At 40.1% G+C, this 23,827-nt stretch overlaps 3 protein-coding genes across 5 annotated transcripts in view; 1 reads left to right on the top strand and 2 right to left on the bottom strand.

The window, feature by feature from the left end:
- Positions 1-3,709, bottom strand: part of LOC132154602 (disco-interacting protein 2 homolog C-like) — a 36,565-nt gene extending 32,856 nt beyond the window's left edge. For 2 of the 3 annotated variants that reach the window (XM_059563231.1, XM_059563233.1), the window contains exon 1: positions 3,332-3,708. In XM_059563231.1, the coding sequence (XP_059419214.1) occupies positions 3,332-3,410 (79 nt within the window). In that variant the 5' untranslated portion in view covers positions 3,411-3,708. Of the gene's footprint in view, positions 1-3,331 lie in introns of all 3 variants that reach the window. The other variant, XM_059563232.1, reaches the window with a different exon arrangement.
- Positions 3,710-6,463: 2,754 nt separating this feature from the next.
- Positions 6,464-12,970, top strand: LOC132154599 (E3 ubiquitin-protein ligase MARCHF11-like). Its single transcript, XM_059563227.1, has 4 exons — positions 6,464-6,817; positions 8,092-8,247; positions 8,791-8,983; positions 10,827-12,970. Exons 1-4 carry the CDS (start codon positions 6,464-6,466, stop codon positions 11,135-11,137), a joined length of 1,014 nt encoding a protein of 337 aa, XP_059419210.1. The 3' UTR covers positions 11,138-12,970.
- A 134-nt stretch (positions 12,971-13,104) lies between these two features.
- The window catches only part of LOC132154601 (unconventional myosin-X-like), a 47,392-nt gene continuing 36,669 nt past the window's right edge, over positions 13,105-23,827 (bottom strand). Inside the window, exons 28-41 of the mRNA XM_059563230.1 lie at positions 22,948-23,043; positions 22,735-22,828; positions 22,594-22,649; positions 22,052-22,194; positions 21,282-21,473; positions 21,029-21,186; positions 20,811-20,934; positions 20,423-20,723; positions 16,885-17,092; positions 16,651-16,787; positions 16,115-16,232; positions 14,932-15,387; positions 14,618-14,809; positions 13,105-13,825 (exon numbers count right to left, since the gene is read on the bottom strand). Of these exons, the coding sequence (XP_059419213.1) occupies positions 13,724-13,825; positions 14,618-14,809; positions 14,932-15,387; positions 16,115-16,232; positions 16,651-16,787; positions 16,885-17,092; positions 20,423-20,723; positions 20,811-20,934; positions 21,029-21,186; positions 21,282-21,473; positions 22,052-22,194; positions 22,594-22,649; positions 22,735-22,828; positions 22,948-23,043 (2,377 nt within the window). The 3' untranslated portion in view covers positions 13,105-13,723. The remainder of the gene's footprint in view (positions 13,826-14,617; positions 14,810-14,931; positions 15,388-16,114; positions 16,233-16,650; positions 16,788-16,884; positions 17,093-20,422; positions 20,724-20,810; positions 20,935-21,028; positions 21,187-21,281; positions 21,474-22,051; positions 22,195-22,593; positions 22,650-22,734; positions 22,829-22,947; positions 23,044-23,827) is intronic.

Here is a 23,827-nt window from a genome sequence, read left to right as displayed (position 1 = left end):
TGTGACACTGGTTGAGCTAAGCTGATATGTCAGGCCACTCAAACAAACAGTATGTTTTGATAGCAACACAGTGTTTACGCTATTTAGCAAGTCAACCCACTAACGGCTTACTTTAAAGTCGTTTCAACAAATTCATCCGAGAAAGAATGAACAAAAAAAGTCTTCCGAAGCCATACAATAGCTTTGTGTGAGAAACAGACCTTCATTGCACGAAAACGCAAGCTTGGAAATTCATATAACAACATTCCTGCTTGTGACCAGACATCTGTCCCACAACTGAAGGTGGAAGATGGTGGAAAACCTAATAATCTTGAATGTACAATGACTTATTAAACACAACACAACCCTGTTCCTGGGGCCTCCACTGTCGTGCAGAGTTTAGCTACAACCCTAATCAAAGACACCTGAGGCAGCTAATCAGGTTTGTAGACCTATGCCAAAGAAGAACCATTTTTGGTTCCCCAAAGAACCTCTCAATAAACAGTTCTTAAAAGAACCATTTTTTTACTGTATAGAACATGCTAAATCTAATCAAAATCTAAAGACCTTTTTCCACTACAGAGTACCTTCTGTGGAATGGAAAGGATCCATGGATGTTAAACGCTATTCATGGAACTAGCCTACATGCCAATAAAGAATCTTTATTTTTAAGAATGTATGATGTATATTTTCTTTCATTACTAATACAATGAGTCTTTCTGTAACACCTGATGTCCTGCAGAATCCTATATGTAAACAGTAATAGCTCTGCCTGTGCTGACACCTGTACACACAGGTGACAATGTCATTCTAACACACACACACACCCATATTTACACACAGATCTACTGTTTGCAACCATTACAATAAACAGGTGAATATTATTAGAACGTACAGAACAAGAATTATTTTGTTGCATCTATAAAAAAACAGAAACAGCAACATATTACTTAAACAGTTTGTTTACAAATAAGTCATATTATAGGTTTAATAAAATTGTGACATTGACTTGTCAGTTATCAAAATCAGATCACATACACATGATTATATTCTGCATGAGTGCATTAGTTAAGTGTATGTACAGTAACTATGTTCAAATGAAGACCCTAATCCTCCAGAATGACTCTTCTGCCCCATAAGCCTTTATCCGCAGAGCCAATCCCAATACAGCATGAGAGACTGTGAACCAATGAAACAATTGCCTGTGGCATGAAAGCCAATCAGATGACAGTATGCGTGGAAACTAGGCCAGAAGCCAAAGCAACAGAACAGTGACAACAGATGCCCCAGTCCATACACAAAAATAGGATATATACAACAAGTTTATGAATACATGTCACACACGCTAATTTGTTGAAACATATCTAACGTATATGTACATGGAAATATTGTAGTCTAAAGTATAGAGTAAAAAGCTTCAAAACAAGGAATTCTATTAAATATTTCCCCCTTAAGTATCCAACCCTGTTTCACTGGACAAGGTCAGGAGTCAATGGGAACATTCTGAACTCCTGAACTGTTAGTGTTGGAACAAACAAAATGATGGATTATTTTAATATCTGATTGAAGTACACAAAATAACAGAGCGCTGTCTCATTCACACAGGGATGGTGGCAGATGTGGCCTAATAAGGGGAATCATCCTTCTCTGGGTCTCTCTGTTAGAAGAAATTATGCAATCTACATGAAACACAAACCACAAAACCCAGACACCTTTCTGCTGTAACTGGCCATGTGGCACACTGTCTTCATGAACCACTCATTACAGCAACTCTGTGACATGCTACTTTCATCTGAAACTATTTTAAACTATTTTCCCACTCTTGTATAATTATTATACAAGCAGGTTTTTCCTTTTGTGTAGAGAGGAGAAACAACATGGATTATTTGTGCTTGCGAAAAATTTGTTTCTCATATTGCAGGCATAACATAAACAAACATCTCTCCTTGACGCCGTTCAACAAGTGGGGCCAACTACTGACTTATATGGCAGGACATTTTCGACTGGGGTCCACAGTTCACAAGGGGCTGCTTGGGGGTCAGTGAAAAAAATTGAGTGAAAATGTTTTTATACAAAATGCATTTTCACATAACTTTGATATCAATCTCCATAATTCTAATCTCTCCATCCTTTCAATGTACATGTGTTCAAAAATTGTTTTGACACATTTAGTTTGCTCTCTAGTTGTATGAGCTTTTTCTGAAAAGCTACTTTGAAAAGATATTTATGATGCAAAATTGTATACAAATAATTGTACTATTATTATTAAAGATGTTTCTTGTATAGTATCTTATACATACACAGTTAACTTAATACAATAACATATTTTCATAATTTTGGCTTTAAAAAATATCTGTTAGTGCAGTAATTTTATGTAACAACATCTTGCCCAGGGACTACAGATGCAAATTAGCCATCTTGCTAAATCTGGCACAACATTTGTGTTATGGTCCCTGTTAAATAAATGAAATAAACTAAACTTAATTTATTTTCACACACAGTAGACATATATCTGTTTATACGTGAAGATATAAAGCTGCATTAAACAATCAATTTAAAAGCCTTATATTTTAGAAAGGGGGTCCCTCACAAAGAGATCCTTATATTTGGGGGTCCTTAGAATAAAATCTTGAAAACCAAGACCAGGGCTAGTAAAAAATTATGGTGGTCATAAAACAATTTCACTGGCCCCCATGAAAATGCTGTTTTTATGACCATCACAAATATTCTGAATATTTGCTTGCATATACTTGCATTCTTACATACATTTACTTGTACATTTAATATTCAACCCAAAATGTGTGACCAGAAAACTATCACAGGGGTATGTTTCTCGATGTCATAGCACATGGGTTTCTCAAGTAGCTAATATCATGGAGTGAGAGAAAGAGATGCACCGACTGTTAAAAACTTTTATTTCAAGTGTATTACTTGAAAAATGCACAACAAAGGAAAGGCAGAGGAATATCCCAATGCTTTACAAATGCAGCTTCACTTATAACTGATTTACGTGCCCTATATTTTCACAAAGACGGTGGCCGTGTTATGAACAGTTCACTGGAATGGAGAATGGAAACGGAATATGAGAGAGAGAGAGAGAGAGAGAGAGAGAGAGACTTTGAATTCCAAAAAGATACATCTCCCTTTATACATCCCAACAGCAACGTATCAAAAGTGTGTTACAATATCTTAAAATACACATTTCTTTCCTCATCCAAGGTCACCGGAACCGCTCTGTCCAGTTTTGCAAACGTAAACACGCGTTCACTTAAATCTGATACATGTACTATCTGTCTCTCCTTCTGTCGTTCACTTTCTCCCTCTCTGACCGGACAAACGGGCAACTACTCACCCTCCGATAGCTCCAGCTCAAGCTCCGCCAGCCGCGCGCGCACCTCCAACGGCAACGGTAACGAATCACGGTCTGCCATTGGGACTCCAGCACATCCAAGCCTTGGTGCCTCTCTGTGTTTCCCGAGCACACGGTGTCAAACGTGTATTTCACGGTGCAAAAATAGACCGCATGAGTGTGAGCGCGGATGGACAGCGAGCAGACGCGTTACTGGAGACCGGCCATCACCGGTCGGGTTTTCTCAGTTTTCGGTTTCGCTCGGCTTCCTTTTGATCCTAGAGTGGTGCACAGGAGCGAAGCTGCCCGTGTATCCACTGCGGTGCCACCGTGCCCGCTGCTGCCGTCTTGCTCACGTGACCTATGGTTTAAACGCACTAGAGAGCTACAGCGCGCGCGCGCGCACCGGCTGTAACGGAAAGCGGCAGCTGTGTTAAAATAAAAGGACCTACACGCCCCGGGTGAATGCGGGACACACAACGGCTATTTGCGTGAATTTTTGAAGCATAATATAATATAAAATTTCTCACCCGTTTTATGAGATATTATAGGCTAATGTAAGCAAGTGAATACCATTGCAATTAGTTCACGATTCATTTTTCAATCATTACAATACTAAAATATTTTTTATTATCTAAGCAGAAAAGCAGGCTGCTCAATCTATGTAGGCCTAATGTTAGCTACACGTTTTATTATGTTAAGATATTTGATTCATGATTATTAGATATTTGTTATGTAAATGTAATATATAATACAATTATATATTATTATTCATATATTTTTATATAATATAATATAATTTGTTCTCTTTTACCAGTTTACAAAAATTTGTATTACACAATTGAAGAACTATCCAAATGTTTAGAGGGGTTATGATGCCTCCTTCTGGTGAGCGGTGGTATGAAAGAAAAGCAGTCAAATCTACAGTATAGGAGCAAATAATTGATAATGAAAATGTGCATCTTTAACTCAACTTTTAACTCAACGATTGTTTCATTTAAGCATGGATATTGACATTTATTATCATGTCATGATACATTTTAATTTACAAAACTTATCTTGTGTCTTATCACTTTTGTGTTGTCACTTACCAAATATATTTATTTATTTACTTTATTAATCCGTGTTGTTGTGTCTCTCACATTACTGATCAAACTCCTTTTGTGTGTTTTGTGTTTTATGTTGTGTGCTAGCACAGTTGGTGAATAAAGGTCATACATTCTGATTCATTTGTTTTTCATTTATTTCTGCAAAACACCTCTGCACCTCTCATCTTTCTCAGGACCTGTTTTTCCACTGTTCCAGTTGTGTTACACTGTCAGGGTTGATACCATATTCTGACTTTTACTAGGATGAAACCAAGGCTGTGAACAGTGCAATCCATTGAACCCACCGTACTTCTATCGCCTTTTTTTTATTTCAGTCAAAAATGAACAGGGCATGCTTAGAGCAAAGCATAAAGTAACAGCAATAGCATCTTTAAGTTTTAAGTAAAGACAAATCCAAGCAGGCATTGGATCAATACAGTTTTATTACCTGTGGTAAGCAAGTTATATACACGTTCCATAAGGCCCTGGGTACCTAATACCCTTGAGAGAAACACACAACACAAACCCAACAGCTGAGAACCAGACGGTAATTACAACCTCAGATAAACCATAAAACACTGCAAGCATATGTCTGTGGGACAGAAACACCACATCAGTTGAGGAACTTTAAATCTGGCAACAGCACTGTATTTATATCAGTAAATATGGAGATCTGTGGCAAGTTAAAAGTAAACATTTTGAGGGCCTGCTTGATGATGACTCAGCATCTATAGCCTACTGCATCTTGGTACAGTTTTAGCAAAAGGAAATTTAAAAATAAAGACGGTAAAACACAACAGAACATGAGGATTAAAACAGTAATATTGTAAATTATGTACAGATTAAATGCTTAGATCAAAAACGACGCATACACCTAGTAAAACTGTCGAGGTATGTAAATGAGGTCGTTGTGATTGGTCAAAACACTCGTGGTTGACGCAAGGAGTTTAATGTGTGAACTGGTACAAGATGCTAGAATCTAATTCAGACTAGTCTCCCACCAATCCTTTTCTTTCATTTGAAAAATATAACACAGGCACACACACACACACACACACACACACACATATATATATATATATATAATAAAAAATAAAATATATAATCATAAATATAAATATAATAAGGTGACCTTGAATTTGCCAAAGGAATATAGAATTTTTAGTTATTTGTCTATTTTTAAGTTATCTATGTTATTTGTGTATTTATTTATTTATTTTTAAACGTTATCTAGCATATTCCACAACTGAACGTGTTGAACTATATTGAAATTCAACCGCTTTCGTAATAATAATTAAAAATGCTAATATTAAAATTATCAAACTCTGTCACCACTTTAAAGGCAAAATATAAATCTTAGGCTACACTGATTTAGCTTTAGATGCCATTGATAGCAATTCTTTTTGCATTACAGCCAGAATGTTTACAAATGTAGGCTACTTGGAATTTAAAAGGTAGGCTGCAGTCATCAGACTTCCTTCTTCCTTTCATAGTGGTGGCTTTTATTTCATATTAAGTATAATATAAAATGACCACCTTTTCAACTAGTGGGTTACCCTGGTAAATCTAGGAAAGGGCAATAAGCGCAAAGTGCGCGTGGCTCCGGGGCGGGTGGCTCGCGGGTCCTTTACAGAACGCTTAACCAAACGACTTTCCCGTCAATAACAGCTTCGTCGCTCATCTTTACTCGCTCATTCAACACTCACACACTAGACCGGGGCAGCTGATTATTTTGTGAAAGTTAGCTGTGTGGAGCGGTTATGAGTGTCTCGTGGCTTCTCTGCTCGGTGTTCCAGCACCGCGCCCGAATGGAAATGTGTCTTCCGAGGAAAAGCTGTTTTCAGCCAACAAGACACCGAGCACAACACGCCGCACAGCCTGGACATCTGCAACTTTCAACACAAGCGTGTGCCTTTCTAAGAACGCATGAGGTTTGAGACGGAGATATATGGCCAGACCAAGTATCCCAGAGGGAAATCTGATAGAGGCCGTAAGAGCTCAAACCCCATCATTTTGCTATTTCATTCTAATCTAAGCGCCGTCGTTCATGGATGTGCAAGCAGAGGCGGGTCCGCTGAACGTGCAGACTGTGGATGAACCACCGGGAGGCACCACCGTTACCGGCGCCGCCGCGGAGATTCAGGTCCAAACGGTGATAGGCAGCGATGGCGAGCTCGGTGAGGATGACCTGCAGTCGGGCTCTGGAGCTGAAACACCGGCAGCGAGTGATCCGATCACAGAGATCGAGAGCGAGGATGGTGCGCGGGCAGGGACCAACACACCGGCCGAGGACATCGTTGGACAGAGCGTGGGGAAACCGGAAACAGTGGGCTCCAGTTGCAGCAACGAGAGCTGCATCCCGACTCCAGGCTGTCGGATTTGCTTTCAAGGAGCCGAGCAGGTGAAGTCAGGCCGTTCATTCGTTCCGTCAGCGTTATTTATTGTCGGTCTGTGTATATGTGCGTCACAACGACGTCTTTGGTTGTAGCCAGGATTGTGCGCCGTTCAGAATCAGAAATGAGCTGAAAGTCTTTTAAACTCCAATTCAATACCTGAACTTGAACGGAATTTGAATTGAGTTAGTAAACAGCAAACTAATTTGAATGTCACAATTTTTTTTATTCATTTTATCAGATGCTTTTATCCGAGCATCCGATCACAATCATCGAAAGCGTAAACTTAATAGTATAAAATAAACAACTGTAACTGTGTACACAACTGTAATTATACATTTTGCATAAATTATTATATATTAAATCATTCTATAGTGTTATATGTAAAAAAATATAAAACTATTATAATGAAGTTTTGTGGAGCAGAAATTCATTTCCTACAATGCACTATCTGTGTTGAATTTATTTGAATTACAAGATAAGTAAATTCTCTTCCTATCATTCCAATTCAAAATTCAGTTTCAACTTCCTGTTGGTCCTGTTGGTGAGAGGCCAGTGATCCCAACACAAGTGGCTAATGCAATTTAAATAGAAACTAATGAATCACATTAGAGCCAGTTGATGAATTCTGAATTTGGTTGTCCCGTCCTGATGGTCTTATGAAGGTAATGGCAGTCAAAGCAGTTCACAAATAAATCCAGCTGTTGACAAGTGTCACGACAGAAATATATCCCTTGTAAACAAACATTTATTTTGGGCCTACATAATTAATGCATTTATTAGAATTTTGGAAACATTGATGATTCTTATTGCAGACAATGTGGTGTGTGTGTGTGTGTGTGTGTGTGATGGTGAGGTCCATTAGAATACCTGCTGTGCCATTCGTGTCTAATGCTCTTCACTTCCTGCGACTAATGTGCTTCCTCGAGGCGCCTTGTGTTTGTGTGTGTGTGTGAATGTCTTCCATTCTCTTTCAGACTCATTATAGTTCTAAATGAGGATGTTTCTGAAATTATTCACGAATGCACAGATGAATCATTTCCCGATCACTCTCAGAGATTAATCTCTGTCATTATGTGGATAGTGTTTCATTCACTCTAAATCTTCTCCTCATTTAGACAAAACCTCTAATCTGTGCCATTGTTCACGGTTCCACAACCTTAATGCTCAACTCATCTGCAAAGGCACACAATGATACAGCAGTGAATCATCAGCTCAACTGAATCTCTTATCTCTGTCTCTTATTTGGACATGTTTGATTGGCTGATTGACCCGTCTGCAGGGGGAGCTGCTGAGCCCGTGCCGCTGTGCCGGATCTGTCCGACATGCTCATCAGCAGTGTCTGCTCAAGTGGATCAGTGAGAAGGGCTCCTGGAGCTGTGAACTCTGCAACTATAGATTCAACATCCTGCCTATACACATCAAACCACCACAACAGGTGAACACACACACACATACTGGCATTTATGATATATCGTTCAGGGCTCCGGACTAAGAAAATGACTCCAAAAATTAAGCATTTAGGAAATTAAAAACCGCATTTTTATGACATTTGCTGTAAAATTAAGGCTGGAATACTTTTTTGCAGTCTGGACAAATCAGTGTTAGTTACCAGAAGGCAGAGCAAGTCTGCATATTTGAGAAATTCATGTAATGGGTGATCGGTACAGATATTTTTAATCAGACTGTGATTTCATGCGTTCAGAGTTTGAGTAACACATTTAGAACACACATTATTTTCATTTGTCATGCGTCTCTTAGCAACAAGGCACATGTTTCTGACTGAATTTGTTGTTTTCGGAACAGCTAAAGTCTGTTATTGTTAAAACCTTAGTGCAGGATGCCCAGTTTTTTTTTCTGTGACCATTTATGAAGTCGTTAAGTGTATGATTCCTATCAAATTTGAAGTCATGTAGTGTATTCCAGCCTTTAGTCTCAGTCTGGAGCTTGAATCAGTGACTGTGTTTGTATGTTTTGCCAGTGGCAGACTGTCACCATGACTCTGGTGGAGAAGGTTCAGGCAATTGCAGTGTTTCTGGGTGGCATCTTCCTGTTGGCCAGTGTATCATGGCTGCTGTGGTCAGCACTGAGCCCGGAAGCACTATGGCAGCGCAATGACATCCTGTTCCAGATCTGCTATGGCATGTATGCAGTCATGGACCTTGTGTGTATCGGTGAGTCACAAATATATGCACAAAAACCACATTAGTCCTATGCCACACAATTTTCTCAAGCTAATATGCTGATTTTGCTTGTTCATGTCCATTTAACTATGGCTGAAAAATCTAAGATATCCTGTAAAGTTTGGCTGATTTGACAATGACGATCAATCGATTTTAATCAATCTTCATTTCGATGAATCATAGCAATTCTTAAGTCCCAAGATCGACTTTTCAGTCTATGCTGTTTTCGGCTGATGCAATAAAATGGCATTAAAACTTATCATAATCGCACTAAGCTTTGTGCTTTCTTACTTTTGATTGGAAACAAAATTCAATTAATTACATTTAATCATTTTCATTACATTTAATCATTTAGCAGACGCTTTTATCCAAAGCGACTTACAAATGAGAACAATAGAAGCAGTCAGGTCAACAAGAGAACAACAACAGTATACAAGCGCCATGACAAGTCTCAGTGAGTCTAGTACAGAACGGATAGCCAGGTTTTTTATTTTATTTTATTTTTTTTAGTTTTTTAATAAATGAAAAGGAAAAGTGCTAGTATAAGTTGGTTAAGTGCTGTCGAAAAAGATGAGTCTTTAGATGTTTCTTGAAAATGAGTAAAGACTCAGCTGTACGAATTGAGATCTGGAGGTCATTCCACCAGCTGGGCACAGTCCAGGAAAAGGTCCATGAGAGTGATTTTGAACTTCTTTGGGATGGCACCACAAGGGGTCGTTCACTTGCAGAGCGCAAACTTCTGGAGGGCACATAAGATTTAACCAGTGAGTTTAGGTATGTTGGTGCCGTGCCAGTGGTCGTCTTGTAGGCAAGCATCAGAACCTTGAATTTGATGTGAGCGGCTACTGGTAGCCAGTGTAACCTGATGAGGAGAGGAGTAACGTTAGCTTTTTTTGGCTCATTGAAGACAACCCTTGCTGCTGCATTCTGGATCAATTGCAGAGGCTTGACAGTACATGCAGGAAGGCCCACCAGGAGAGCATTACAATAGTCCAGTCTGGAGAGAACGAAAGCTTGGACAAGAAGTTGGGTGACTTGCTCTGACTATAATTATATAATGAAATCCAAACAAACACCTGGTTATAATTAAATGCACTGTATTATATTTTCATCATTTTTACTTAACCAGTTAGTGATATTTAATGTATGTTTGCTTTTATGACAGACACTAGTTTAAAGGTTTATATTTCATCAATGAATTGGAGTAAAATATATCATTATAAAAATTGCCTAATGTGCAATTTAATCAGGGGCGTCATGCATTCATGATTTTTGAGGGGGCACATTTTGGGGGGGGGGGGGGGGGGGTCGGGGGTATAAGTCATTCTACGAAAGCACTGTATAACTGATATAGGGTTTTTTTTTTTTTTTTTCCTTTTTATTCAAAACAATTCCAAACATGCTTAATATATCAGGAAATATCTCGTTTCTCAAATATGTGAAGGTAAACGCGTTTTGCACCTTTATAGATTGCTATTTGATCAATATATGGAAATGTAGTGTAATCTATTAACTACACATAAAACCTGACTTTTTACTTAAGTGCCATATCATGCCATAAAATATTTTTAATACGACTGAATTTGCATTTAATGTCAATTTTAATAACAATATTGTAAGATACTTATTTTGACACTTTCATTTTACAGAGAGTAAAGAACATTTACATTATCAAAAAACATTTTCATTCAGTCTAGCCAGAGTTCAGGCACTCTCAAAAACTCCCATTAAAATCACTGAAGCACTTTACATTATGAAACGAATATCTTACTTACATTCGTAAGCAGCACTATTAAAAGTGTTTACAAGTGCTAATAATACGCTTGTGTTTCAGGTCTGATTGTTCACGAAGGTGGTGCTGTGTACAATGTGCTGATACGCTGGCGGGCTGTTAATCTTTTCTGGGACGTCCAGAACTACGATAAAAGCCGAGACCTTGACAGCACGCACAGCCCGCACGGCAACCTGTGGCTGCCTCTCACACACACACATACAGTCTCCAACACAAACTCACAAACCATCCGACTGGAGTCATCGCCTCGATGCCCCCTCCGCCTCCTCTCCATGTGCCTGAATGTGACCTCTGACCTCTCCCCGCAGGAGCAAGGCTCAGGGGAGCTGGTTGTTAGGGTCACGTCAGTTTGACATCAAATGAAACTCTTTCAGGGATCAATCTATCGTCCTCTGTGGGAGTGGCTAACCAGTGGGAGGAGCCTCAGTGTTGGGAGGAGCCTTACTTGAAAAGCACTTTAGGAGATAAGCAAACTGAATTAAATACAGTATTAAGTTGTATTGTATACTGAACAGGTGTTTCCAGCCTGAATTTCGGAATCAGCCTTTGAGCATCGAAATAAGACTGCAAAGCTCTCCGCACACACACAGACTGATTCAAAATGATAATGCACACAAAATGTATAACTGCTGTTAGACGGATGAATGTTTGTTTTAAACCAATTGTTTTTATGTTAAGATTTTTAATAATTTCAGTACTGATAAACTACAACTTATCACTGCTGCTGTTCATTAAGCTTCACCTGCCATATTGTACAGGTACCACAGTTACAGGCTTTTTAACATTAAGCCGCATTCCCACATCTCCGACATGACATTTTGCTCCCTAGTGGCAGCTGCATGAAACTTTCAAATTGGTTGTGAAGCAGCCACTACTATTAGCTTATTCACTATGCTAAATATAAATAATGTTTCTCCAAACAAAACGGATGAGCGACGATAATGACAAAGCTGCTGTAAACATTGATTTCACAAGTAATATAGAAAATTTGTAAAGTGGTAGCAAAAGTCGAACAAACGTTCCAAAAAACGCTAAAAAGATAAATACCAAAAATAATGACTTTTAGATTTATGCATCTAGCAGACAATTTAATCCAAAGAGACTTACAATGACAGAGCATAATTATTTTGTCAAAAATATTTATATATCATAAATTGAGAGTTTGCAGCTTGCAATTCTGTTTTTTGTTTCCACAAAGGACTTTTTTGTCACATTTCTGAATTTTCAACTTTCAAATTGCAAGTTTTTATCTCCCACTTAAGACTTTTCCTAACAATTCTAAGTTCACTAAATGTCAGAACTGTGAGATTTAAAATCTGAATTGCAAGAAAAAAGGTCTGAATTTTGAGCTGCAATTACCTTTTTTTTTATTCTGTGGCAGAAATAGACTTCCATAAAATGCAGAGAAGACAAAAAATAAAAAAATCAATGCTAGGGTGGTTGGGCAGGCGGTTTCATGTGATCTAGATGCAAAAGTTAAAATATTTCAACACATGCAAAGCTCAAATCGGATCTGAAAATTCTGCATACAGTCAGAACGCCACACAGACCCTGTACTACTCTCTATTAGAAATCAAAGAATTCAGAGATTAATGCCACACCAGACAAGGCTGCAAATACAATGATTTCCCAAGGAAGTAATGGAAAAACACAAGGGATTGCAGAAGTTGCACAAACATTGAGAAAACATTAACATTTGCTGCAATGCTTTCTGTTCTAGGCATCTGTGTCAATAGGAAATTTTGTGTCAATTTATTTTATTACCACTTGATTTTAAATGACCCCCAGAAAGATCTTACACATTGTCATCTTTCAATGCTTTACGGCATTACATCTCATGTTGCTTGTATTAGAGCAGAAACAGAATGAAATGGAGTTGGTAGTTAGATATTTTGATGTTTGTAAGAATTTTAACCATTGTGCTCTTAAGATATCAAACCCTAGCTGAGCAATTTAAGAAGCTATTTAAGACTGATATACGTAATATAAAATGTTAGGAGTGAAATAATTACAAATATGTTTTAACATCGTAAGCACATTGAAAATCTTCTTAAGCAGCTCAAGTCTACACCGAAAATGCAATTATATCTGCTGATTTTCATTCAAAATCAGCACAGAAAATGTTAAAAAGTCCACTGATTCCAGCTGGGCACATTGTGTTTCTGTCCTTGAAACTTGACCTGCGTTCACGACTTGGTGCTAGCTGATTAGCATAGCCTACAAAAGATTTCATTTAGACATCCCAGAGATGTAACAAGTGTTAAATGAGAGTCTTCTGTCAGAGAAACCCATTCTGTACTGCACAGAGTCCAACAGAGTCTTTGAATTTTGTTATATTTATTGCCCGTAAACTAATGCACAGTAAAGATATAAAATGAGAAATTTTTTTGTTGTTTTAGTGTTTTTATAGGCTTACAGTAGAAAAATAACAGGACAAGAGGGAGTAAATCCAATAGTATTATCACAATCAACAGAAAAGGTTAATAAAATATACAGCTCCTCAGATATATATATATATATAACATATATTTTAAACATTGTACATATAAAACAGACAAAAAGGGCACTCTGTGTGTGTTTGCATATGTGTGTATATTTCTATGTATTTTAAAGGCACAGGATTTGAGTGCTGGTTATTTCGGACTGGACTTTCTGCCTGCAGAATTCCAAAGAAATGCAACTGGACTTGACTTACAATGTAAAATGTGGGGCTCAGTGAACAGAAATGTATGTGTGGCACAGTTTCAAGCACAACAACTCAATGTGTGTGTCTGTGGGAATATGATAGTGTCTGTTGTGAAAGTTTCTCATGATATTGTCTTTTTTCGCACTGAGCAGTAAATGGTCACTTTTTTGTGAATTCGTAAGTAAGGTGTTCTGTTTGCTGATGCTTAAGCTCAAAGGCACATTTATAAAAAGCATTTATCAGAAGTGAGAGATCACCAGTTGCTGCCGTGGCTGCTGATGGATTGACAAGTGCTGAAACGTTTCTTCACTATTAGACTGATGTAAGCCTTCATCAGTTTTGCAATGCCCATCACCTACAGAGACAAACACAAAGAGGAATCTAGTGTTATTTTAGTATCATGAAATTACTTTTATAGTTTTATTTTATATTTTGATCGTTTGAATTTGATAGTTTTCTTTAAGTATATTTTATTTAAATATTTTTCTATTTAACTAATTTGTTGTTTTTTTCATTTATTATCATTTTTTTTTAATATTAGTATTATTTTTATTTTATATATTTTTTAAGTTAAACGAAACAAAAGTGAGAAATATCATTTTTTATATTTTTTTATGTATTTTATTTCAGTCAATGACTGTTGTATTTAGCCTTTTTTTTATTATAAATAACGTTTTTGTAAATTTTTCTTTCATTTTTTTCTTTCTTTTTTATGGTTTTAGTTAACAAAAATAATAATCCTGGAAGAAACATATGAACATTCAGGCCTTTATCAAGTTTAGCAAGGTTGCTAAGTGGCAATGGTGGACATTGACGGAGCATTATTACTTTATTACTGTTTTTGAATCAATTTTATTTTGGGAAACATTTTACTGTATTTCAATGCATTAGATCTTATTTTGATTCCACTACATTAAACAATGACATTCCATCACTAATGAATCATTCTTTTAAGCTGAAATTTTCTTTCAATGAACCCGTTGAACTAATTCCCAAACCACACTACATGATTCATTCTTAAATAGACTTTAAAAATTATTCACAGGTTTGTGGAAGATTTGACCGATAAGGCAACAAGTTACTATAAATGATGACTTTTAGGGTTGTTTACTGTGGAAGCATGCAAGTAAATAAGGAAAGTTTGTACCATGTTGGTGTTGAAGAGCAGCTCTCGTCCCTCCACGCTGATCTTGTAGATGTTTGGCTGTGGTGCACCGAAGGACAGAATCACCTCGTAGGGAAACAACTCCAGAGGCCACGCCTCCCCACGCTTGTACACACACACCCCCTTACGACTCACGCCCAACCAGAGCTCTCCAGGATACACACCGTCTATACACTGAAGAACAGAGAGAATTTATTCAGCGACCCTGCTGGCTGATGGATCACACGTGTGTGTGTGTGTGTGTGTGTGTGTGTGTGTGTGTGTGTGTGTGCGTGCGTGCATGTGTACATGCTCACCTCCACATCAAAGAGGGTTGATCCATATCCCTGCCACTCCTTTATGAGACTCATGTATTTTTTCATGGCTTGGTCCTGTTCCATCCCCTGCAATTTACGCCATTTTTCCACCAAACAACTTCTCAGCCCCGCCTTCTCATCTTGCAGCCAGGCCTCTATGACTGTAGGTCCCTCCCCTTGGCTCTGTCGCCCTAGTGACCCTCGGAAGCTCCGCCTCAGTGTGCCTTCCAAAAAACTGCTCCTCTTTCTTTCTGTGGATGGCTTGGCAGATGCAAAGCACCGTACAGACTGCTGTACTCGAGCATGCAGACGATCCATAGGGAACACCTGCTCCAACTCAAGCAAAGCACTCTGGGTAGTGTAGTCCCCCAACAGATACTGGAGCCGAAGAGCAGCCAGAAATTGCAAAGTCTCTTCTGGAGCGGGATACTGACCCCTAATGACAGCTTCATGGGCCTGAGAGAGAGAAAGAGACATTTAAATTGCATTTGTTAAGTAATGACAAAGAAATCACCCTAAAGATCTGTTAGTTTTATTATTAAAAACTATGTACATGCATACTTAAAGGGTAGTTCATCCAAAAATGAAAATTCTGTCATCATTATCTCACCCACAAGTTATTCCAAGCCTGTATGAGTTTCTTTCTTCTGTTGAGAACAAAAGTCGCTTATCAGTTGACGGTAGCCATTGACTTCCATAGAGTGGAAAAAATACTATGGAAGTCAATGGCTACCGTCAACTGTTTGGTTACCAACATTCTTCAAAATATCTTCTTTTGTCCTCAACAGAAGAAAGAGACTCATACAGGTTTGAAACAACTTAAAAGGGAGTAAATGACAGAATATTTATTTTTGGGTGAACTATCCCTTTAACAGAATGCATTTCTATTTCTATTTCTTTTTTAACATTTTTTACACTCATGACACATAATATTAATAAATGTGGTGCTACAGATGTAAGATTCTGAAAACAGTGAGACAACACAGTTGTTTGCATGTGCACACACATCGAAAGTAGACAATATATTTGCTTTTAAAGCCACTTCTTGTAATGACTACACATTTTTTTCAGCTGCCACAATATTCTCTGCAAATATTTGTATATGTGACAATTAATGTGATTAATTAAATGAGATACATTTGAATAGCCCTGTTTTTTATGTGTTCCAGAAGTTAAATCAAACCTGTTCAAACATGAATGCAAACTCCACACTGTCAGCAGGGACACTCTCAGGCTCTGAGAAACAGAAAAGCTTGAAATAAAACTTCCAGCCCACTCCTTCCTGTCCTTTATTTGCCAACCTTAATGAGAGAAACAGTGAGAGAGAATGTCACCGCATGTTATTCCATATTAAAAAATAAATAAATCAAATAAAATGTGCTGTAAACAATGATTTTCTGTGTAACATGATGCATTAAATCTCCCTATAGTACCTAAAAGAAATCACACCAGCCTTAAAGTGTGAGGAGCGACCCACTCTTTTTTTTTTTTAATCCAATCAGAAAGCTCTCTCTGCCTCTAATGTATTTATGTTTGCTTACATGCTTTTAGATGGCAAAGTTTTAAATCATTTTATAGCACCTTTAATCACTTTCCATCAGATTTAGTGTTCTATGGTTTTAGAGTTATGGTTTTAACTGTATACATTTAGTATTTTATATTTTCTCTTTCTATATATTTATATAACTGTAGGGGGTGGTAACTCGAGGGGAGACTCACTTTTCAAACTTAGCGAGGACGTCAGCCACCACAGTCCTGCTCTCTATGGCTCGGTCTGTGATGTCGTTATGTTCAAACAAAGCGAACATGTTCTTACAGTCCTCCATTGAGAGACCCTTCAGCAGCTTCTCAACTACCTGGAGACCATCAGACACACACACACACACACACACACGTACAGGTTAATGTGGTTCTGAAGCTCTCATGCAGATGTGTGTGGATGTGTTTACGTACCTCTCCTGCAGTTGTGTGTGAGTTGACAGTGATTTTGCAGGACCCGCCACCATGGCAGTAAACTGTGGATGTCATTTCCTGTCTGCTCAGTATGGCCCTCAGCTCTTCCTGTGAAGGAACACACTCGCGTCCATGCACATGCCGTAGGGCTTCTTGAGAGAAGGCTGCATACCGTTCCATCTCAGTGCCTGGGTACAACTCTCGTGTCCTGAACAGAAAAGTCTAATCAGTTGTGACATAGTTAAATCTCGTAATCTTCCTTTCAATCAGCCAAGATTTTTCACAGGGATGCTTAATATTTTAGAAAATTGTCATTCATTTGTGTATTTCCTTGATTTTTTTATTTAAATTACTCTTGTTATCGCTAAGGCTCACTTTATAAGTCTTTAAGAACACTACAAATTTAATGACACTGTTAAATGTAATCTTTTGTAAAATATTTATAAAATTTCTTACTGTACATTGTAGTGTTGAGGCCTACAATTCACTTGTATCACTTTAACATGTTTTTTTTTTTATTTATTTTAATGTTGGTCCTATATTTTAAGGCCCTCTTTGACTAATTACTGACAAAGGTTTTTGCATTAATCTTTTTTTCAATATATAAGTGTCACGAAGGGGATTCAAGAAACACGGAGAGATCCAAGTGCAGGTATGTGACTTTATTAAAGGGGCAATCCAAAGAATAAACAGTCCAGGCATGAGTCGAAACCAAAAACATCCATCCAAACAAGAAGACAAGGCAAGGGCAAGAACTGACGGACATGAATTAACATTACATTTAAACAAGGACTCCGTAACACAGACTCAGACAGACCGGGTATAAATACACAGAAGGATAATGAGGGAACAGGAGACAGGTGGGGAACAATCAATTACTAACAAGGAGGAAGGTGACCAAATAAGGGAACAGGAAGTGATAAGGTGACAGACACCGTGAGAAAGGGGGACATCTAGTGGAAACCCAGGGACACAACCCAGACCCTGTGACAGTACCCCCCCTCTACGGAGCGGCTCCCAGACGCTCCACGACAGACACAAAACAGAGACCAGGAGGGAGGCGGACAGGTGGAGGCTCAGGGGGAGGGACGGAGGGCCAGAAAAAAAAATCATGGCGAACAGATAACAGAAGTGTAGACACAAAACAGAGAGACCAGGAGGGAGGAGGACCGGAGGAGGTTCAGGGGGAGGGACGGAGGGCCAGGCTCACAGAGAGGAACAGGGACAGACATTAACACAAAAACCAAAGGAAAAAAAAAAAACAACATGAAGCCCCCCAGGGCGGAGCAGAAGACCACCACACCCTTGTGGTCAAGGCCAGAGCCCTCCAGGGCGGAGCGGAAGACCACCACGTCCATGTGGTCAGAGCGGAAGCCCCCCAGGGCGGAGCAGAAGACCACCACGTCCGTGTGGTCAGAGCGGAAGCCCCCCAGGGCGGAGCAGAAGACCACCACAACCGTGTGGTCAGAGCGGAAGCCCCCCAGGGCGGAGCAGAAGACCACCACGTCCATGTGGTCAGAGCGGAAGCCCCCCAGGGCGGAGCAGAAGACCACCACAACCGTGTGGTCAGAGCGGAAGCCCCCCAGGGCGGAGCAGAGGACCACCACGTCCTCGTGGTCGACGCCAGAGTCCCCCAGGGCGGAGCGGAGGACCACCACAACCGTGTAGTCGACGCCAGGGTCCCCCAGGGCGGAGCGGATGACCACCACCCCCCTGTGGTCGATGCCGGAGTCCAACAGGGCCGAGCAGCAGCCCACCCAGTGACTTGATTTGACTCTGAACGTTCAACGGTGACCCGCCCTGACTCTGGAAGGTCATCAGTGACTGGCCCTGACCCTGGAGAGTCCACTGGGACCTGACTCGACCCTGGAGAGTCCACTGGGACCTGACTCGACCCTGGAGAGTCCACTGGGACCTGACTCGACCCTGGAAGGTCAACAGGAACTAGCCCTGACTCTAGACCGGTCTTGGGCACCGAATCGGGAACGGCATCGGGCACCGCCTCGGCAACGGCATCGGGCACCGCCTCGGGAACGGCATCGGGCACCGCCTCGGCCTCGGGAACGGCATCGGGCACCGCCTCGGCCTCCGGAACGGCATCGGGCACCGCCTCGGCATCGGGCACCGCCTCGGCCTCCGGAACAGCATCGGGCACCGCCTCGGTCTCCGGAACAGCATCGGCATCGGGCACCGCCTCAGCATCGGGCACCGCCTCGGCCTCCGGAACAGCATCGGGCACCGCCTCGGCATCGGGCACCGCCTCGGCCTCCGGAACAGCATCGGGCACCGCCTCGGCATCGGGCACCGCCTCGGCTTCGGGCACCGCCTCGGCCTCCGGAACAGCATCGGGCACCGCCTCGGTCTCCGGAACAGCATCGGGCACCGCCTCGGTCTCCGGAACAGCATCGGGCACCGCCTTGGGAACGTCCTCTGGGCCTTGAGGAACGGTAGACGCCTGTCTCCTCCTCCTCCGCCCTCTATGTTGGCGAGTCGGTGACACCTTGTCTGGAGACTCAGGCGTTGAGTCGGCCATCTTGTGCTGTGGCTCTGGGCTGGCGGCCAGTTTGGGCAGTGGTGCTGGACTGGCGGCCATCTTGGGTTGTAGCGCTTGGCTGGTTGCCATCCTGGGCAGTGGTGCTGGGCTGACGACCACCCCGCCGGAAGAGACAGAAGTGGCTGGGGCATCCCACCGAAGCCGATGTTGCAGGTAGCGCACAAATTTCCAGAATTCCAGTGTCTCCAACTGCGCCATCTCCTCCTGAGACACTGGACCATCCAGCCCGCCATTAAAATAGTCCTTTAGGGCGGCATCGTTGTATCCCATACCCTCGGCCAGGGACCAGAACACCTGTGCCAGGGCACCCACCTCATTGCCCTCTTGGCGGAGGGCGATCAGCCGGAGATACTTAGCTCTCCGCTCCGCCATCTTGGCTGGGGAACGGGAAAAAAACATACCGCTGGATCTCAGTGTGACGGAGTCCTTCTGTCACGTGTGGTGATACAAGAAACACGGAGAGATCCAAGTGCGGGTATGATATTTATTAAAGGGTAATCCGAAAGAATAAACAGTCCAGGCATGAGTCGAAACCAAAAACATCCATCCAAACATAAACCAAACAAGAAGACAAGGCAAGGGCAAGAACTGACGGACATGAATTAACATTACATTTAAACAAGGACTCCGTAACACAGACTCAGACAGACCGGGTATAAATACACAGAAGGATAATGAGGGAACAGGAGACAGGTGGGGAACAATCAATTACTAACAAGGAGGAAGGTGACCAAATAAGGGAACAGGAAGTGATAAGGTGACAGACACCGTGAGAAAGGGGGACATCTAGTGGAAACCCAGGGACACAACCCAGACCCTGTGACAATAAGATTAATAATAATTAAAAAAAAAACGTATACTGACCATAAACTTAATGGTAGTATGCTGATTTGATATTTTATTATCTAATTTCTCTCTTTTAACCTTCTGTCAGCCTGACAGAACAAAATATCCCACATACACACACAGAAAATTCTCACTGACCTCTTGAAGTGAAACTTCAGGTATTTGAGAATACTTCTGGAGGCGGGGCTAAATGTGCAGCACATGCAGGCTATTATTCGCCAGCCACTGTTGTGGGCGGGGCCAGCTGGCTTTGGGTGGTATGTTGTCTGTTTGATGAGCTGGCAGAAGAGTTCATCTCTTAGGGGTCGTAGGTCATGAGCCGCCTGCAGGAGCCCCTGGATGTGAGGGATGAGATTGTCCTCTGTCTCTAGCTGATGAAGAGCATTGAAGAGCTTGAGGGCCTCAGCCTGCAGCGTGCCATAACTTCTCTCTTTGTCAGCTAAAAACATGCATGTACAGAGTGTTAATGAAGAAGGTTAGGGTCTATTTGAGCATATGTGAGTGTGTGTGTGTGTGTTTTACTCACGGCTGTGCTGTGCATCTCCATAGGGTAAAGGCAGGAGGGCTGTATGTAGAGGGTGGTGTGTGTAACGCAGTATTGGGTTTCTCTTGTAGATCTGCTCCACCACTTCCAAATTTAGACAGTTCTCCTGAAATCAAACATTTACAACAGTATTTAAAAAAAAGGATGTTACAAAAACGTGAATGTATGTGCATATATATATATGTGTGTGTGTGTGTTACCTTAATGTCTTGTATTAGTTGCTGCGTGGATGTATCGATGAGCGGTTTGCTGTCGATGACAGTCTGTACAGCGCTGGCCCACCGACTAGCCTCCGTCTGCAGCTTAGAGTACAGCCTATATGAATGCTTACGACCAAATATGCTCACATTCCAGTAGCCTACACACAAACAAATATAAGTTAGTGTCTGAGAAAAATGTAAAGGTTGGTTGGTGTACTAACTGTTATTTATGTGTGCATATAAATATGCTGACCAGTCTCTCTGAAGACTCTCTCATCAGGAACGATCACAGAGCAGAGGCTGTTAAGCACTAAAGAGCCCAGTTTAAGAGCGTTTCCCTCTGAGCTTTTATAATAATCCACAGAATTGTGAGTCAGCACAAACCAGCGCTTTTTAAATTTAAGATTCCCACGACTGCTGCCCCGAATCTCTTTATACAGCCAACCTGGAGAGCAAAATAGAGAGAGTTAACAGACAGGAAGAGATCTTAGACAATTTTTACATCTGAAATTCACATTGAATTCAGTTTGCAGTTGACGGCATCCTAATGTGGAGGTGTTGATTTGTAAGTAAACATTATAACATAATTTTACTCATTATTTATTTATAAATATGAAATAATCCTTCAAATCCAAAATTCAAGTCAGTTATATAATACACATTATGTATATAATTTGATTAAAAAAGGATATAAAATGTTCTAAACTCAATTTATTTTAAATTAAATAACATTATATGTTTTTGTATATTAAGCATTAAAACAATCATAATATATTAAATACAAAAACATCAAGTTTAAAATAATCTTTATAAAAAATTATCATGTTATTTTCTAACCAAACCTCAAACCTCATCCAGGTTTCACTCTGATTCTATGACTGACTAGAAAGAATGATGAAACGTTCTCAAACAATAACTGTAACTGCATTATTACACGAGTGAACTTACTGAATGATACAATTATTTTCAGACAAGCCATAAATAACTGAGTTTGGCTTTTGACTTGAGTAGGTGACCTCTCACCCCTGATGATGAACTCTTGTCCCTGCACACGTGTGTCTCCTTTCGTGCGTTGGAGCAATGTGATCCAGTGATGCATTTCTTCTGCTGATTCAGCCATGCAATGTAGCACACGATGAGCTGTGATTATAACAAAAGCATTTGGCCTGGAGAGAGAAAAATAGCATAAACATTTAAAATATTTTAATGTCTGTACATGATAATGTGTATGGTTTACTGTATGGTCTACCCAGAAAAAAAAGGGAAAATTAGTCAAGATTTGGTTTAAACATTTACAGTCATTTAGCAGATTCCTTTATCCAGAAGAGCATCACAAGCAATTTGTGATAGAGCCAACGATATTCATAGTACACAAAGTGTAGTAAAAAACAGCTCTTAGATCAAATTTAGCAACAAAGAAATTAGTTAAAAACACAGTATATAATAATATAAAATGTAAAAATCACCAACCCACTAAACTGCCTTTAAAGTTTTTGTTTCGAAAACAACAAGCCAGGAAGAGAACAGAGTGTGCATATAAGTACTGTATATGTGTGTGTTTTTACCTTTCTGGGTTGTCAGAGGCACATACAGAATCAATCATCCCCACATCCAATGTGCCCTATAAAAAACACAAACATCTTTTCTAAATATCTTATGAACTGTCTGCAAATTTGTCAGTGTATGTGTTTGTGTGTAATACTAACCACAGCATTCTGAGGATTTGCTTGTTCATCGTGCATCTCTTGAATTTCCTGTTCTGTCGACATGTGCACCTGACTTAGCACGCTGAACCAATGACTGCACACAACACAGAGATGGCTTAAAAAGCTCAGTTCAACACTTCTACACATTTATGAAACAAACATCAAGGCATGAAGCACACGATTAAAAAAAATAAATATAAACCAAACACTTACCTGGAATCTTCTGCAGTTTCTGCAACAAGGTGGTATGTTCTCCCTGGCATGACAATGTCAATCCCATTCTCCTTCCCTGTTACATCAATAATCTCTCTAACAGAACCACACAAAACGAAAGAGAGAAATAACAGAAGAACAAACATACACAGAATTAATTATGCTTTGTTGTCTTCTTGCTGCTTTATGTACCATTTCAAATCAAACATTTCTACAACAACAACAAAAAAGTTATCTTGGAATGAACAGGGGTGCGTTCTCCGAAACTACCTTAACGCTACGTCGTTCTTAAGTTGTACCTTAAGAAGTACCTTATCATTAATACGTGGTTTCCGAAACCTTCTTAGTTAAGTATACCTTCTGTAAGTCATGCGTTCGTAAGGTTGGTCTGGAGCGCTCTTAGCTATACCTTATCGCTGCTGACGGTTCATACCGCTAATGGCCACCACTACGCAAAAAGATTTTTTACATCGCAGTTTAATTACACATAGAAAATTTTATATGATTTAGTATTAAAATTACATTTTTACTTTACTTTAAAATTATACACATAAAATACTTAAGTTGTTATAGCCTACACCCAGTGTATGGAAGTGTTTTCATTAATAAAGTCCATACACTAATGGTTGTTAGCTTTTTTAATTACTATCCTAAGGCACATCAGCTGGCGAACCATTTGACAGAAAAGGCTTAGGAGTCTATATGAAGAAAGATGAGTTTACACAAACTTTATAGCTATGGCAGCGAGACAGCGAGTACTTGTTTTAAATCAAAGACGGCGGCGTCCGCGGAGCCAGTTAGTGTATGTCAACTACTTTATAAGAGAACATTTTAGTCCACTGACTACCATGTCAGAAGAGACCATTGTAAAAAAATTTCG

Source organism: Carassius carassius, chromosome 12 (genome assembly GCF_963082965.1).
Source record: "Carassius carassius chromosome 12, fCarCar2.1, whole genome shotgun sequence".
Classification (NCBI taxonomy): Eukaryota; Metazoa; Chordata; class Actinopteri; order Cypriniformes; family Cyprinidae; genus Carassius; species Carassius carassius.
This window is presented reverse-complemented; position numbering and strand designations above follow the sequence as displayed.